Genomic DNA, 18,667 nt, shown 5'->3' with positions numbered 1-18,667 from the left:
TCTTCTACAGATATATCCACAGGTGCTGTTCCCCATTTTTGCACCTACACTAACACAAGTAGCAGCTGTTCAATATCCTCTTATGATTGAACTGCTGACACAGTGAATCTGCTATTCCCATTCATCTCATCTACCACCTTAAGTTTGTGGAAAAATTCCAAAAGTATTTGCCAAAACCAACAGCTTTTCAAAAAGAAAATCAATGGGTTATTCCAATCTTGACCCCAGCCCACATATAGCACTCATATGGAGTGATTATAGGCATGTGTCTCTCTACACGCACACTTTTTTTTTTTTTTTGGAAACCTGGTCAAAATTAACATTCAAGCACAACAATCCATTATATTTTTAATATAAAAAATAATAATAAACAACTTGAATTCCTGCTATGTACTCTTGTAAAGGAGCGTATTATTTTTATAAGATACTATAAAAGTAATAACTTTTATATAGAACTAACATTCTATGAACAATTTTCCTCCAAATTCACCTGTTATTTATACATATTGGCCACTGAATCAGAAATTTATTTACTTCACAGAAATCAATGGTTTCCATATAGGCATGCGACTTTGCGTCGGTTCAGGTTAAATAGGATTGGGCAGCTATCTTATTGCCAATATAGATCCTCTTCAATTTCCAGCACATAGTTCGGTGAGATATGGGTTGGGCAACAGCTTTTATTAAATGCTTCGGTCAATTGCCACACATAGGGAAGTTCTGTTTGTCCATACAAGCCTTCTCAGATGATAGCAATCTCATTCCTGAGACTGTCTTAGCACCACAGTTATGCCTCCTAGACAAGAAATGTGGGTTATTTTTCCACTGATTAAACACCCAGGTATCAATTTTTGAGAAACTAGTCAGTCTGCTGTTTTCAAAATCGTAGCTCCAGCCAAATAGGCATCCATAATAAGCTCTGTTGCATTTCAAAAAATGATTTGTTTTTCCCATTGTGACATTATGATCAACAAATCTTATTTATTCTTTTATTTATTTAGTTTTTTGTAAATATTCACCAAAATAAGGAATAAAACTTTATACCCAACAGATTTGAATTTGACTGTTGATATTACCACTATTTTTGTTAGAGTTATTTTTATGTGTGCAAAAGTTATATTATTCAGTGACCTAATGAATAGTGGGTTTTTTTTGGTCTAAAAAATCCAACAACACATCCAAGTTATGATTTATGATGTCACCTCATTTTTACCTTATTTAGTGTAGAAGTAAATAAAATCTTTCACAAAAAAAAATAAATAAACCAAGCAAAACAAAGGATCCAACAAGTTTTAAAGAGTTCATAAATGCCAAATTTCATTACATGCCATCTAGCTAGTGCAAAATTATTAACCACTTATATTGTAAATTCTGCCAATAAAAATTCACTAACCAAAACCAGAACTGAACTACATGGATCGTGCATGCATCTTAAACCCCAAATTCTAATCAATCCCATTTAGCAAGAGTGAGCATTTGCAATATTATGGCATGTTTTTCCCTTTTGTATCCTGTAAATGGTCAAAAAAAAATTACACCTTCACAGGCTTAATCTTTCTTCATGAAATTTATCAGCTAGCACTATTATATCATTACTAGAAGTATTCTGTGCAGCAAGAAAAAAAAAAAAACATAATTATCTTGATTCTCTCATGCAGAGAATCAAGATAACAAAATTTGCATTAGCAAATTAGGATAATCAGAATAATAATAATAATAAAAAAAACAATAATACTATGACCAAAAGGTTATTTTTAAATGTAGCATAAACATTAAACTGGATACCAATTAATACATACTATGAACAGGCTTTGGTGGTCGTGATGATGGTTGATGCTCACTTCCACTAACGTCAGTGACAATAAGAGCAGGAATTTGCTTAGAGCTGCAACCTGATCCACTGTCTGATGTAAAATGATGATTCACTAGCCTTTCTGCTAATTCTTCATTATTAAAAAATAGATATTTGATAGCTAAGCAAGTACCCAATAACATAATAACCACTTCTTCAGACTTAAATGAAAACCATCTATACAAAGAAGGAAAAATGTTAAAAACAAACATTGAAGATAAACACAAGATATGATCCCTTAAATACTTTCATAAAAGAATAATTTCTTAGCAAGGCTTTATAAAAATGACAAATACAAATAATAAACTAGAAGATGATAGACATTTCTTACATTCAATAAAAGATCGATTAAAAATTTCACTAAGATTGTGTAATAATATAGCTTTAATCTCTTTATACTTTAAATGTTTCTACATGAGTCGATTTACAGATCAATTATGTGGCTCGCACTTGAGAAGTTGGAATATTTTAGCATACCAAAGTTCTAGTTCAATGCCAATTACAAACTTCTACCAACAGAGTGTACAACTATTGCAATTTCTACTTCCTGAAATTTGCCGAGAAGAATATGTAATGCTCTATTCATTATTACTGTGTCTCTTTTGTGAAAGAATATTCAGCGCCAGCTTTTGGCAAGCAGAGTTGTTGACTAACAGTCTTGCTTCCAGTACCCATTCAAAGTTAAATGTCACTGCTGGCAATTTTAGCATCACATAAGGATTGTCAACATTCCACCCAAGTATAATTTTGAAACAGAACATTCGGCAATTAGAAACTAGAGTTTAATTTAGTTTGTTTTTGTTTAATCTATATATTAATAATATTGAGAAGAGTCTGACAGAAGATATTCTATTGACTGAATGCAGATGAGATTATTCAAATAATAAATATTCGCTTCACTAAGATCTCTCAACCAGGTGCATGGAACATAATGGACAGGCCTCCTTGGACAAAGAGTTAGAGGTGCATGAGAAAGAGTTACATAACTTGGATAAGAATGACAATAGGGACAGATTAAGATATCAGCATGTATGCTAAAGGAATGACCAGCCAAACTGGCTAGGCCCTTGACATGTTTGTATAATTTGAGTCTCAGCTCAGGAAAAAACAAAGGAATAGGATCATGAAAGGTTTAAGACACATCAGCCTTTGCACCACCGTTCATGATCCCATTGCAGAGAAGTGCAATGGGATCATGAACGGTGGTGCAAAGACTGATGTGTCTCAAACCTTATCAGTATCTCGAAAGTGATTGTAAAGATTTTAGAGAAGTTAATAAGAACTTCCATATAGAAATTAGTTCACGAACAAGCTATACTTTGCAAGAACCAGCACAGGTTTACTAAAGGGAGGTCATGCCTGAGCAATTTGCTCTTGTTTTATAATAATGTTACAGGTGAGTTGGATAAAGGAAATGGATACACTATGGCACTGTGTATCCATTTTGCTAAGGCATTTGATAGAATACTACATGAAAGGCTGTTGCATAATTTGGAGAATATGGGATTGGAAAATAAGCAATTGACTTGGATACAGAAAAAGTGGGTGGCTGACAGGTATCAGAAAGTGGGTATGGGGGTGGGGTGGGGTGGGGAGTGAATCTGTGAAGGTGAATCCACATTAAGGAAACCAATGATTTGCACCAAGAGGATCAAGCCTTTGAACAGTTCTTGTTTAATCTATATATTAATTATATTGAGAAGGGCCTGACAGGAGATATTCAATTAGTTGCTGATGACAATCAAGGATGGTACTGATATATGCAACATTTTACAGAGTGACCTGAATAAGCTGAAAATGTGGGCAAATGATAATGGCTTTCAATTCAACATTAGTAAGTGTAAAATTATGCCCTTTGGCATGATGAGATACCCAATGGCATATTATATTGGTGCATTATGTCTGGAGAAACTGATGAGGCTAGAGATCTTATGGTTACTATGGACAAAAGTCACATAGCTAAAATTGCAAACATAACTGAGAGGATAATTGTGAATGTTGAAATGAACACTGCAAGCATGAAAGTCATTTAAGGTCTTGATATAACCACACCTGAACTACCCATGTGCAGAATTGGTCTCCTGGGTTTGAGTGGATAAAGAAGCTGTGGAAAAGCTGCAAAGAAAATTTCCAAAGATGATATTGGAATTATGGAATGTAGATTATGAGGATAGATTGAGAGTATGTAGACTGCAGATGCTGGAAGACATGAGTTATATGGAATAGTTTGCCTGTTGAAGTAGAGTGCATCTGGTGTGAATTTTAAGAAAAAGTATGACTGCTGGTACGAGTCATGTATGGCCTCCTGACAAGTCCTTGACTCTATGGAGGTCTGATAATATTTAGCCATAATACATCCAGCAGCTGAGTATATAAGTGACAATTTCTTTAAACTCCATTTCTGTATATTTCTTTGAACTCTATTGTTTTAGTCTATATGGATGCTTTTCCAGTCTGCTTATTTGTGTGATGATCAGCTCATTTTTAAATAGGTTAATGATTAAATCTGTTTTAGTTAACGTTAATACGCTATATTAATTTCATGATCATATTTTTTATAAATGAAGTTAATGGCACATGTAACAACAAAATATAATACTGTAATACAAATTATAAAAGAACAAAGCTAGCTAAAATACAGATTTTTCAAAAAATACTAAAGAGAACATTTTTCCTGCGATTTTAATACCAAGCAACTACATAACAGTAAAAAACAAAAAAAGGTGTTCAATTTCCTTAGTTAAAACTAACCATGGATTTTGTTTGTATAAAATTTTTACAACTAGAAATATTTTGCAGCTAATGTAAGAATATCTGTTAAGCACATTAATAATTGGCATACACAGAATGAACTTGAAAAATCACTAAGTAACAACAAACAAAGAAATAAAACACTGATGCTGAAAAAAAAAAAATTTTGGAGCAGTTATTCAATTTTTAAAGAAGTTTTGAAGTTTGGTAGAAAAATTAAAACAGTGGAAATGACAGTTAGTGGAGCTTTTCCCAAAAAAGTGATTCTTTTAGATGAGCATATTGCAATAACGAATGAAATTAAATCAAACCACTATTTGGGAAAGTATACAGAATGAATTCATGCACTTAATATAAAGCATTCTAGCAAGAATTTCTGGTCAAGCATAATTTACTTTTTGTCTAAACAAAAATTCCAATGTTTTCTGCAACTTCCTCTTGTGTATTAGGTTCAATGGTCTGTTACAACCAAGTAACTTAGCAATCAGCTTCTTTGGAAACCTAATTGATACACTGAGGTGGTTAACCCTATCTTCATAGTGAATTATGGTTGTCAAACTAGCCTGCATGTTCTTCAGGCTAGTTTGCCTTTTATGGAATGAAAAAAAATGAAAAACCTAAGTTCCTGGGGGGAGGGGGCATACCACCTGCACATGAGACTAGCTTACCATTTGCAAAGCTGTGATAAAGGATTTTAGTATAATTTTTTTGTGGATGATGCAAAGTTGGGTAGGGCATAGTGAATGCAGATGACGTCAAAATTTTGCAAGATGATTTGGATAGATTGGAGGTCTGGGCTAAGGTGAATGGATATCAATTTAACGTGGCAAAATTTAAGGTTATACATTTTGGGGTGAAAAGATTAGCAGCAGATTACTACATTGGTGGAAATGTACTCCAGGAAATTGATGAGGCACAAGATTTAGGAGGGTTGGTGGATAAGGAGTTGAAGTTTAGGGGGCACATTGCAAAAGTGGCCAAATCAGCTCATCAAATCACTTGGTTGCTGAAGAATACGTTGACAAGCAGAGACAAGCAGGTTATTGTTCCTCTGTATCGAGCCTTGATAAGACCCCCATCTCGACTACTGTGCCCAGATTTGGTCACCTAGGTTTCTTCTTGATGGGGAGGAGGTGGAGAGGATCCAGAGGCGAGTGACCAAGATGATAGCAGGTCTGTGGAATGGACCTTATGAGAACAGGTTGAGGATTTGTGGGTTGCAAAAATTGGTTGATAGGTGGAGGAGGGGGGATATGATTGAGACATTCAAATTACTGAAGGGTTTCTATAAAATTAATTCAGAAGATATTTTTGAGAACAGGACTGGTTGTGGGAGGACTAGGGGACATCCATGGAAACTGGGCAAAAGTGTGGTCAGTAAAGGTGTTAGAGCTGGGTTCTTTACTTTTAGAGTAGTGAATGAGTGGAATGCGCTCCCAGAGTCTGTGGTGGATGCTGTGACAGTGAATGAGTTTAAGGCGAGGTATGATAGATACTGTATGAATGTCGAATAGTTGTGATGAATATGATTTGGGGCCTCCCTCGATGAGTCTAATGACTCCCTGGAGTTGCCTGTAATAATAATAATAATAGACAGGATTCAGATCAATGTCATTTTGAAGGCATCATCAAATCTGACAGCTACAGAAAAAAAACTTTAATAAGGTCTTTGAATATTCTCAGATCTCAACTTGGAAAAGCAAAGCTATTTTTGCTAATGGAACTTCCCCTTTATCCAACTTAAGATGAAAACAATACAAATTAAATGAGATTTATTATAATAATGAATTATTAATTTGATATATATGTGTATATATTTTTTGAAAGTAAGGATGACATAATATAGTAGAGGACTTGATATGAGCTGAGATGGTATATAATTAGATATGAAGAACTGATACGGAAATGTCAGATATCCAAAAAAACATGAATAAAACAAAATTAAGCAAACTATGAATTAAAAAACCGAAAAAGAACATAAGGAATAAAAACCTGTTATATACATGGCAAGCCAGCAACATGATGGATTGTGCTGTCTGTTTTGTCGAACATGTCGTCATATGAAGGACAGAGATCATTAACTGAGCTTGAAATGCAACTTTATGGAACTATGTATTAAGAGGGGGAATAATTTATTTTGTTTAATGTTTTAAATGAAAAGTGATTTAATCTGTAATCCACACTCATAATTTTAATCCAAAGAAGCAAACCTTCTGTTGCAAAACTAGTTGATATTTAACTTGGTGTATTAATGACTTAAAATCCAGCTCATTCTGAAATTGCTTTCAACTTTCTATCCACCTACAATACTAATATACATTATGTATATTATTTCTGGGAAAATAAGACAGCAAAAAACCACCAAAACAACCCAAGTACCAAAACGAACTTCCCAACACAAAAAATTATCAAACTGCCATATGCCCAAAACACATACAAAGCTTATAAATACATCTTCAAACATACTGACTACAAATTGGTATTCACCACAAACCAAAAACTGGCAAATCTCCTAAAATCCACCAAACCTCACACACAGAAAGAAATATTTGAACATCACAATGTAGTCTATAAATTTCCCTGTCAAAAAGACTGTGATATTACCTACATAGGTTCCACCATCAGGTCTTTATGGGCAAGACTACAAGAACACTACCGTGATTGTAACATCCCTATTCCAGAACATCTAAACACTCAAAAACGTAACATCGAAAAGAAAAATCGAATACAAAGCACAGGAAAAAAAGGAAATAGCTGTTCACGCCCTTGAACAAAAACATACCCCGCAGATCGACAAGGCCATCATAGTAGACAGACAAAACAATGAAACAATGCTAAGAATATCGGAAACAATAGCCATAAAATGTGACGTGAACTCTATCAACGTACACAGGCCCTACATAATCTCCGATTTTGTAGCTTCACAACATAAAATTGAGGTCACAACCCCGACCAATAGGCGATAACACAAACACTTCAAAAACAGAAGCACCTACCCGGCCTGACATAGCATCCACTTTCCCAATGCGTTCAGATGATGACCGAGAATAGTCAAAACGGACCGCACCCGGTCAACCCCCTTTCCCCTTCCCTCCCATATAATCAACTCCTTCACCTTTCCCCCACCCTATATAATATATATGTTTATATATATATTACGTGAAAAAACCTGGGTTTTTCTAATTTAATTCTCCCAAATTGCCTACCCCCCCCTCTACACACTCAGTAGTTTTCGGACATCGCATAAAGAAGAAAAGCCACAACACCCAGAAAAAGGTATGTGTAAATTTCTCTTCCTTATGCTACATATACTTTTTGGTAAACTTACATCTACAATGCCCTAAGAATCTGTGAGTAAATAGCCAATGACATTTAAACAGGGGCACTCCTAAACTGAAGCAGGCAAAATAGCTGTAATTATGATACTAATATACATTGCTTGGAAAGGAGTCAATGGATATCCCCATGGGCAAGGTGCATCATGTCATGTAACAAGTCACATGTTTGTAGCCGGTATAAATTGGAGGAATATAATGTTCCCAAGTCATTGCAACCGTGTCTGAGTGAAATGGCTGTGAGAAGGGAACTGACAAGAGGCATTGTGACAGGATGTCATATTGCACACCTATCTGGTCAACAAACTGCTGACAAATTGGGCTACCCTAGGTCAGTAATACCATAAACAGATGGAAGTGCAGGAAGTCAACTGCAAGTGCTATCCAGAGTGAATGACCCACCACATTCACTGAATGTGACCGTAGGATACTTTGAAGGATACGTAAAAACCACCATTCATCAGCCAACACACTGAATGTGGAATTTTGGGTATTAACTGGAATACGAATCTGCACAAAAACATCCAGAACTGAGGCTCACAACATGGTTTCCATGACAGGACTGCAATATGCAAGCCCACATTAGCCAAAAAAAAATACAGTTTCATCTTCAGTGGTGCAGAGAGCATGTAGTGGGATGTGGAAACACTTGGAAAACTGCGTTATAGAGTGCCAAATCACATGACAAACTCTACCAAGAAGATAGATGGGAGTGGGTGTGCTGGATGCCCGATGAACATCTCTCACCAGAGTACATAAACTCCACAATTATGAAATTTGGAGGTTGTGGTGTGATGGTATGGTCCTGTTTTTCCTGGTTTGGCATAATACCTCGGTTTGTGGTGCTAGGAACATTTAACTCTGAGAAGTATCTGAACATTCTGGCAAATGTAATGCTTCTTACTTTGTGGCATTTCTACAGAACTGACCATTGTCCATTTCAGAAAGTCAGCACAACCATGTCATAAAACTGCTGATGTAACTACATAGTTTGTGTACATGAATTGTCACCACACTTGATGGGCATACACAGATCCCTGATCTCAACTCCTACTGAACATCTGTGGGATAAACTGGAACACTTTCCTCAAGGGACATCTGCCCAAACAAATAGTCCAGGACTTCATTTCGTGCATACAGAAAGAATGGTCCAAAATTCCCATTAATCACTATCGTACACTAGTGGAAAGTATGCCCCATAGGATTGCTGCAGTCATTGCAGTGAAAGAGGATCATACATCTTAAGGTGGGTGGCACAGCTGTTTGTTCCTCACACTATGCTGTCTATTGACTTCTTTCCAAACAGTGTGTGTGTATTATTTTTTAAGCAGTACATATCACTTCATTATTGAATAAAATTCTTCTTAGAAAACAAATATAAATATGTATAACAAGAGCAAGTTGTGCAAAGTGATTTGCTTGCCAAGTCCTCCAACATACATGTATTCATGCCACATCTAGATGGACATTCTGATATTAATTCATAATTGATAAGCTCCTCCCTATAGCTATTTGCCAAGCTACCAATGTATATAGGCACTGCTTATTACTGGTTGGTTATATTTTGCAACAAATCTCTTTCCTCCTTATAAGCTATTGATTATGCCCATCATAAATGTGAATATTTGTGTCTAGGATAATGTAATTCATCCTACTGGATACACATATGATACCACAACTGTAAATTATTAGCAATTCATTTGCCTCTAATGAAAGCATTTCTATTTCCAACTATTCTTTTGCATTTTCTCTTCCTTACATTTGTCAGTCATTTTCTCATAATATTACAGTTTTGGTTTTGATGAAAGAACACTCACTAGAATTTGCGATGTCTGCCGACATGCAAACAGGAAAAACAAGAAAATATCTCATGTCTCAGTCCAGTTTAAGGGACAGTCAAGAAGTTTCCTCTTATCAGACGTGAATGTGTGTTCAATTGATATATTTTATTGAATGTAAAATTTAAACTACTTTCACAGAAATAAGCAACAGTAATTACCAATTACTGTAGTGTTTACTCATCAAGAATATACTTGATCTTAAAAAGAAGGTATTTAAGGAAAAGAATTGAAAAACTGTTTCCATTTCCCTTCATTTAACAAAAACTTTGGGATTTTTATTAGTAGTACGGGAAGTTTCCAAATGTACAAATTTAACACATTCAGTCCATAATTCCAATGCAAATTTCAAAATAACTTTCTCTTCCCCACTCTCTCTTTCTTAGTCTTTAAACATTAACCTTCATTATATACCTTATATATCAAATGAAAGTTTATGTAATAACCACATACCTTTCACAGTATTGGCTCCATGATTGAAACGGAAAGTATTTTCCATCATTCTGATGGCCCTGTCTTACATTTTCATCTGTTGGCAATGTCAGTAAACTGTGAGCATGAACCACTACCAAACTGGCTGACTACAAAAAAAAAAGTGAGTAGACACATTTATGAGCATGGTATGTGTGCAAAAAAAAAAAAAAAAAAAGAAGCAAACTCACTATGGTTTACTGCTAAATAATTATAAAGAAAAATGTTCAAATACATTTTTTCTTTCATAATTTATATTGTATAATATGAATAAACAGCTGAGTCTGATAAAAGATATTTAAAGAAAGAAATCATTAAGAAAAGAAAGTTACTTCCAATCGACAACTTTCCTCCAAATTAATCTGTTATCTGTCAAGACTCCAATATTATCAAAAGTTACAGTTCTTAATGTGGAAAGCCAAAAAGAGACCAACTTATGTGAATTTCAAAAAATATGAGAGGCTATTCCAAAGGATGAAAGTGTGGGAGAAAGAAAATTTAATCTGTGAAGTTTAGGATATAGCTGAAAGGCGATAACAGCCACTTGCAAGTAGTTTTGAAGAGTAGAAAAATATCGAATGCTAATTCAAGTGAACATTGTCAGAAATATTTAAAGAAAAGCACAATGCAACTAAAGTTATGAGGAAAATGTTTGCTAATTGGGCAATTGCAGATGAGGTTTGTTTTTTGTACAAAAAGCAAGTTCAATTTATGATACGTATCCTCAAGAGGTACAGAAAACTATGATAGCACCATATAAATTTTACCAACTTTGTCTTCCAAATTAAATTTTATTTGTCAAGTTTCCAATATTGTCAGATCTTATATTTTTGTCTAAGGCGTTAACTACATCAATTTGCCAATATCGTTCTTTGCATCTGGGCATTTTAATTCTGATCACCAAATACCCATTTTTGCTAACCTTTCCTTTCTCATTCTGGTTAAGCGATTATATCACTTTAGATTAATTCCACTCACACATTCTTGGATAATAATGTCAAGTTCCTTCCTAATATCTTCATTTTTAATAATATTTTGCCAATTATCTTATTCACTCATTTCTCAGAACTGTTTTGTATATTGCTAGTTCAGTGTTCAATGCTAACTTTGCTTATTCTCTACTTCAATAAAAATTGTTTAAAATAGCTGATACCTTTTACTACACTAAGAATGCAGCTTATTTTTTTTGCATTTCATTATAAGTTAATGAGAAATTAAGGATTCTTTTGATTAATAATGGAAGTTTACAATGTATGACAGATTTAAAAGTCCAAAAGAAGATTCATTATATGCATGACATACCAAATTAAAATTTTTGCAATAATCACATACTTTTCAAAATACTGGCTTTGACTGAAAAGAACGTATCATTTTTTCCCCCATCTACAGTTTGGTATGAAAATCAACAATACAAGAATTAAATAATAAAGAAAACACGTAAAAACCACAGTGATATCTTTAATTATTAAAAGGACAAATATTTCGTACTAAAATTAATAGTACATCTTCAGTGTCTGTTACAGTAATAGGAATGGAATACAAGCAAAACATTCGGTGGATCACCTATTAAAATACAATTGTTACTGCATGCTAGGAAATAATAGAAAATAACAAATTAATCTATTAAGATAAATGTTTTTTTTTACATAACATAAGTCTCCCAGATCTTTGAGAGAGAAAGACAATCATTTCTATTTAAATTCGGCGGTGTAAGATAGTTTCACAACTTTCTTTAAATGATTACAACTCCAATCAAATCCAACAGATACTTGACTCTTATGTTCCAATACCTACAGTTTTCAACAGTCCGCAGAGTTCCTATTCTGTGCATTCCAGGAATCTCAGAACCTATAGGTAGAATTCTGAAAAAGTATCAATTGATTCCAACATATATTCCTATCAACAAAATTTCTTCTTTATTACCTTCTACAAAGGATAAACTGTCTTCTCTATCTTTGGCTGGCATTTACCAAATATCTTGCGAATGCGATGTCTCTTATTTTGTACAAACTGGCCGTTCTTTAGAAAAAAGAACATCAATATTATATTGAATATAACAAACCTCTGAAGTCTGGTCTGGTGCAGCACAGTATTGACTCTACTCATAGTGTCCAGTGGGATAAAGCTGTTCTCCTCCATAGATGCAGATTCAAATATGAACACTTATTTAAAGAAAGTTGTGCAACTATCTTACACCGACCGAATTTAAATAGAAATGACTGTCTTCCTCTCTCAAAGATCTGGGAGACTTATGTTATGTAAAAAAAACATTTATCTTAATAGATTAATTTGTTATTTTCTATTATTTCCTAGCATGCAGTAACAATTGTATTTTAATAGGTGATCCACCAAACGTTTTGCTTGTATTTCATTCCTATTACTGTAACAGACAGTGAAGATGTACTATTAATTTTAGTACAAAATATTTGTCCTTTTACTGATTAAAGATATCACTGTGGTTTTTATGTGTTTTCTTTATTATTTAATTTACTATGCCACAGGTTCCCTCTTAAAATCAAAATAACAATACAAGAAATTTGTTTTAGTCCTTGTACTGGATTTATTTAGCAGTTTAATGTATGCATAAAGCAAAAGAACTGAACTTATCTCCAATGTTATTTTTCTTCATAACTTATCTATGATAGTATCACAGGAATATCAGCATGCACCACAGTCTTATACCTGTGGTGCATGCTATGACTTGTAACGTTAAGGTATAAGTCATTCCTTATTCTGCATAAGTTATTTATATCACAAGTTTTAATGTTTGGAGCAGCTTTCTCCTTGGCATCTTATATGTCTTTTCAAGACTTGTACTAAAATAAAAACCCCTGTTACATTCTCATGATGTGATGATCTGACAAAGTAAAATAGGGTTCTAACAATCATAATTTGATCTAAACCCACCTTGTTCTTCCAAAAGTTCTTTCATTTTTATTTTTTTCTAGCTTCCCATATATTTTCTTAATTATTATTATGTGACACCTCCAGGGAGTCCAAAGACTCGAGGGAGAGTGCACCAACTGCATCAAACGATTGACCCCTTCCAACTACTAACTGCACTCAAACTTGTTTAACTTTTTGCAAGCCATTAGTAGCAGAAGCTCTACCAATCGAACAACCTCTTATTGGAAAGTTATATCTTGATCCCAAGAAGCCATTAACAAATGTATAATAGCAACTTTAAGTAAAACCACCTAGACATGGCATTAGTGAACACATAGTGAAAGTTTTAAAACCACTGAACATTTTTGTTGCCTTTTGCTCCATCAAAAGAATCTCCACCTTTCTCACTTCTTCTAAAGACAAACTTCCACCTCTCAGTTAACTAGGTATCTACTAGATTCCTTGCTCTTGTGGGTTATCTTATTTTGGATAAACAGGAAGATCTGCTTTTATTTGTATGGAGGAACACTAGTCTTTTATTAAATACAAGCCCGAACAGTTTGGACTTGTGGGGCATATGATTGCATAAATCTTTTCTATAACATACCTAATGATATTTACTGTTAATTGCAATTTTCTTGAACATCTTCAATCACTGTTCTGTCATAGGTTTTTTTTTTTTTTTAAAACTAATAACTAAATTATATATAATATTCTTATCTTTACTTTTAATGTTCCAGAATATTCTTATCTTCATTTTTATGACACCTTCATGAAGATATCATAGAAATGCCAAAATGCTATCTTTATTATAAGTATTCCCATGACTTTTTGTTTAGCTACTCTTATATAACTAAGATTTTATTTTTTCTGTATTCTCTAAGGGTACATGGTAATTTACTTGCCAATAACTTTGGATATGATTTCTTTTCAGAATGTGCCTAACTTTAAGTTCACATTGAAGAGTTTGAGATGTCTAAGGCTTGGTTGCATTCATCTTTCACGTGTTTGCCAATAATATTTATGAGTACTGCTGAGATGGTTTAGTGTTAAATCTGGTACGAGATAAGGATGTACATTATCCCCTCTGTTATTCATTATCTACAGGGATCACATTATGAAGGAAAGTGGTATTAAACATGATAACAAAATTGGAGAAGTTAATGTCAGCTCTTTGCTTTATGTGGATGATGTTATACTTCTAAATAAATCCGCTACAAGTCTGCAAGATTCTCTGACTAAATTGAATAGCTGTTGTAATAGATATGGTATGAAGGTCAGCAATAAAAAGACAAAGACAATGAAAATAGGCAGAATCATTGAAAATGTCAACTGCATTGTGAACGGAGAACCTGTGGAACAAGTAAAACATTTCGGTTACTTAGGCACGATTTTTACTGAAGATGGTAAATTAAATATAGAAATAGACAACAAAATCAGCAAAGCTGTTATGGTGGGAAGTCAATTGAATAAATTCATATGGAATAAGAGAGAAATTAGTTGGAACACTAAATTAGCTGCATACAAGACAGTGTTCAAACCAGTTTTAACTTATGGATCTGAGAGCTGTGTCAGAAGTAAAACACTTGACCAAAGACTAGAGACCACAGATATGAGAGTCCTGAGAAAGATTATAGGCATGAACAAATGGCATCAATGGCAATATCATATTAAAAATGAGGATATTAGGAAAGAACTTGAGAGTGTCAGCATCCAGGAATGCTTTAGCAGAGCTAATCTCAGGTGATATGGTCACTTAAACAGAATGGGCAAAGAAAGATTAGCAAAACAAGTGTTCTCTGCCAGGTTGGCAGCAAAACGACCCAGAGGAAGACCAAGATATAGGTGGATTGATACGGTACAAAGTGCCTTAGACGATAGAAATATAAGATCTGATAATGTTGGAGTCCTGACAAGTAACAGACTGATTTGGAGGAAAATTGCAGATAGGAAGTTAGTAATGATGTAATTTTTTTTTCATGTAGTACTATCATATCCTGTACACCCCTTGAGGGTACATGGCAGGAATTTGATGATGATGATATATGAGTACTGTTTGTCTCTGAAATTTGCTTGACTAATTCATTTTTATCTTGCTCAAAACTAAATGATCATTTCCTATTTTACCCCCCCCCCCCCTCCACCCGGAACTAGTGTGAAGATATCATAAACAATATATCAAAAGAAATTTGTGCATTCTCTCCATGTGAATCTATGTATTTTTTTCTATTCCAGGTAGCAGATCTTCAGTAATGATTAATCCATCTATGGCACAGAATTCCAGTGGAAGCTACTACTACACTATAATTAGTATTGCTCTTTTTAACAACTGTTCTCAACAGTTTTGTAAGTCTCAGATTAATTTCCTACTTTGATGTTTAGATCTCAATAAGAATCAGCTTTCCTTTGTCAGTTTTTAGAAGAACAAGAAACTAAGAAGGCATGTAACAGAAAGTGAATATTGTACATCAGGAAGTAGAACAGAAAGAAGACTAACAGAACAGTGGAATTTAGCTAGATATATTTCTAAATACTTTTTAAATGAGAGAACAATATTTTGTGTTCGAGTAGACTGGATTTCCATAGCAGTTATTTACAGGGAAAACAATAAGCTGTAAGTTGATATATACTAATTGGAAAGAATTCAACGGACACCATAGTATAGCTGAGCAAATTTTATGCATAAACAGATGAATTACCTCCTTTTTTTTTTAAAATTCACATTTAAGTTGAAATTTGGATCATTTCATTTTAATAGACTAATTTTCTTATACAAATAATATATGTGGCATATGATTTTCTTAAGAAAAAGTTTGATAAGTTCAATATCATAATAATTGGCAGTTAAGCCACTAACTACAGAAAAACTGAGCAAAGCCCCATAGACAAAATGCTATTCTAAAATTACTTAAGTATAAAGAGCTAATAAGCTTCATTTCGGCAATGAAAACATTACTTAAATTAAGGGGATATTAATTCCCACATAGTTTTAAAACCGAATAAGAAACTCAAAGATTGGAATCAGAGAGTTTCTTGCCGAATATAGTAAACTATAAAGTATCGGCAGACACTAGCGTTAGCCAATGCAAGTGTTCCTGGTACGTAGTACAATATTGGGCAGCTCGTTGCAAAGGTGGAGGAAGAAGTTCAGATCGCTATTCTTAGGTATTTTCCATAATGTAAAAACACATTTCCTAGGAAATGTATGCTGTTATTACATTATGGAGGGAGGTCACTACCCAGACCGGTTTCAGCCTTTTTTGAGGCTTCATCAGTGAGTAGCTAGACCGAGTTGATACCAAAGTGTATAGCGAAAAGAACTTATGTACTTTGCGAACGAGTTTTCCAAACAGGTGCAACCATAAAGTTACTTAAGTATAAAGAGCTAATAAGCTTCATTTCGGCAATGAAAACATTACTTAAATTAAGGGGATATTAATTCCCACATATTTTTAAAACCGAATAAGAAACTCAGGAACACTTGCATTGGCTAACGCTAGTGTCCGCCGATACTTTATAGTTTACTATATTCGGCAAGAAACTCTCTGATTCCAATCTTTGAGTTTCTTATTCGGTTTTAAAACTATGTGGGAATTAATATCCCCTTAATTTAAGTAATGTTTTCATTGCCGAAATGAAGCTTATTAGCTCTTTATACTTAAGTAACTTTATGGTTGCACCTGTTTGGAAAACTCGTTCGCAAAGTACATAAGTTCTTTTCGCTATACACTTTGGTATCAACTCGGTCTAGCTACTCACTGATGAAGCCTCAAAAAAGGCTGAAACCGGTCTGGGTAGTGACCTCCCTCCATAATGTAATAACAGCATACATTTCCTAGGAAATGTGTTTTTACATTATGGAAAATACCTAAGAACAGCGATCTGAACTTCTTCTTCCACCTTTGCAATGAGCTGCCCAATATTGTACTACGTACCAGGAACACTTGCATTGGCTAACGCTAGTGTCCGCCGATACTTTATAGTTTACTATATTCGGCAAGAAACTCTCTGATTCCAATCTTTGAGTTTCTTATTCGGTTTTAAAACTATGTGGGAATTAATATCCCCTTAATTTAAGTAATGCTATTCTAAAATTTCCTACAGCAAACTATTCATTATAACAAGCCAGTTCCATAGGCCCAACAAATTTACCACGAGTTGAATGAATGAAATTCATGCAAAAAGTCAAGTAATACAAACACTGCATTCCAGAAATAATACAGGATAATATTAAATACGGGTTTATTATACACTAACACAATGAACATAAGAATAACCAACTAAGTTTTTTGAGATATATTTTGTTTCAGGTCAAGACCACCTAATACAGCAGTCATTCTACAAACTACAGGCTGAATGAATCAAAAGATGCATTACAACATTACTGCACAATTAGGCATAGTCAATGAAATTAACTATTTTACATGGTATGCGTAATAGAAACTGAACTTTAGCAGTTTACAGGAGTGATAACATTAGAGACATATAGTATGCCTTTTGTGCACTTCATAATTGATAATGCAATGTTTTTAAGGTCGAGGTGTTTGGGAGTGATGACATCCTACAACCAAGGTGAAAGTTAACAACTGTTTTGAAGTTAAGCCACTAAAGCAATGCATTACAGATTCTTTGAAGATATATTGAAATGTATAGAAGGTATGATGGAACACTGAACAATGCTTGCTTAACACCACAAAACCACAATTATTTTGATTTAGCAAATCTATTAGCCTGAAGTACTGAAGCTCATAACATATTGAGCAAAATATATATGAATAATACATTATATTTAGTTCTATCTTACATGTGTGAAGTTATTAAAAAAAATAATAAAAAAAATTTAAAAATCATAAATGGATACTATGGGACTCTCTACTCTGGTCAACTGGAATTTGATCCTCTGACTAGACTGATTTATATTTATACAATATAACCATTGCAAAACTTTTATACCTCCATCTTTAAGCATTTCTGGTCAATTTTGATATACACTCCTGATTATAATCTCCTTATACATTTTCAAGTCACTGGTTGTTTCATTTAGCAATCTTTCAAAGTAATTACTCTAGACATCTAGAATATCTTCCATTTTCATGTCACCTTTATCATCTCCGATTCCCTTCATAGTTCTCTTTCCTCCATTTCTAAGCTTTTTTCAATAGCCTCTATAGTACACTTTGCCACTTTCCTGGTATATATTCGTACATCAATGGCATTCCTAGAGAGCTTGCAAATAATCCTGCTGCCACCTAATCTTCCAAATCATGCCTGGAATATGTCTAAATATGACAGTGCATGAAACAGAAATACACTCACTGAAGATTTAAAAAAAAAAAAAAAAAAACCTCTCTCTTACAACACACACACATCTTCTAAACATTTGACCGTGACAAAAGCATAAATAATGGCACCATAGCATTAAACCAAACCTGTTATTTCTTACAGAATCAACTGGCAGCCTGAACTTCTGTCCATCCCAGTTGTTAAAACTACACTTTTACACATTTCCTTCTGTAAAAAGAGAGAGAGAGAGA

At 34.0% G+C, this 18,667-nt stretch overlaps 1 protein-coding gene across 2 annotated transcripts in view; it reads right to left on the bottom strand.

The window, feature by feature from the left end:
* The window catches only part of Hmgcr (HMG coenzyme A reductase), a 142,901-nt gene that overhangs the window by 88,175 nt on the left and 36,059 nt on the right, over positions 1-18,667 (bottom strand). For both annotated transcript variants that reach the window (XM_090391377.1, XM_090391378.1), the window contains exons 9-10: positions 10,230-10,357; positions 1,800-2,029 (exon numbers count right to left, since the gene is read on the bottom strand). In XM_090391377.1, the coding sequence (XP_090247503.1) occupies positions 1,800-2,029; positions 10,230-10,357 (358 nt within the window). The remainder of the gene's footprint in view (positions 1-1,799; positions 2,030-10,229; positions 10,358-18,667) is intronic.

Source organism: Typopeltis vanoorti, chromosome 4 (genome assembly GCF_054136105.1).
Source record: "Typopeltis vanoorti isolate ZY-2024b chromosome 4, IOZ_Tvanoo_1.0, whole genome shotgun sequence".
Classification (NCBI taxonomy): Eukaryota; Metazoa; Arthropoda; class Arachnida; order Uropygi; family Thelyphonidae; genus Typopeltis; species Typopeltis vanoorti.
The sequence above is the reverse complement of the archived record's forward strand: the minus strand, read 5'-3'. Positions and strand labels throughout refer to the sequence as shown.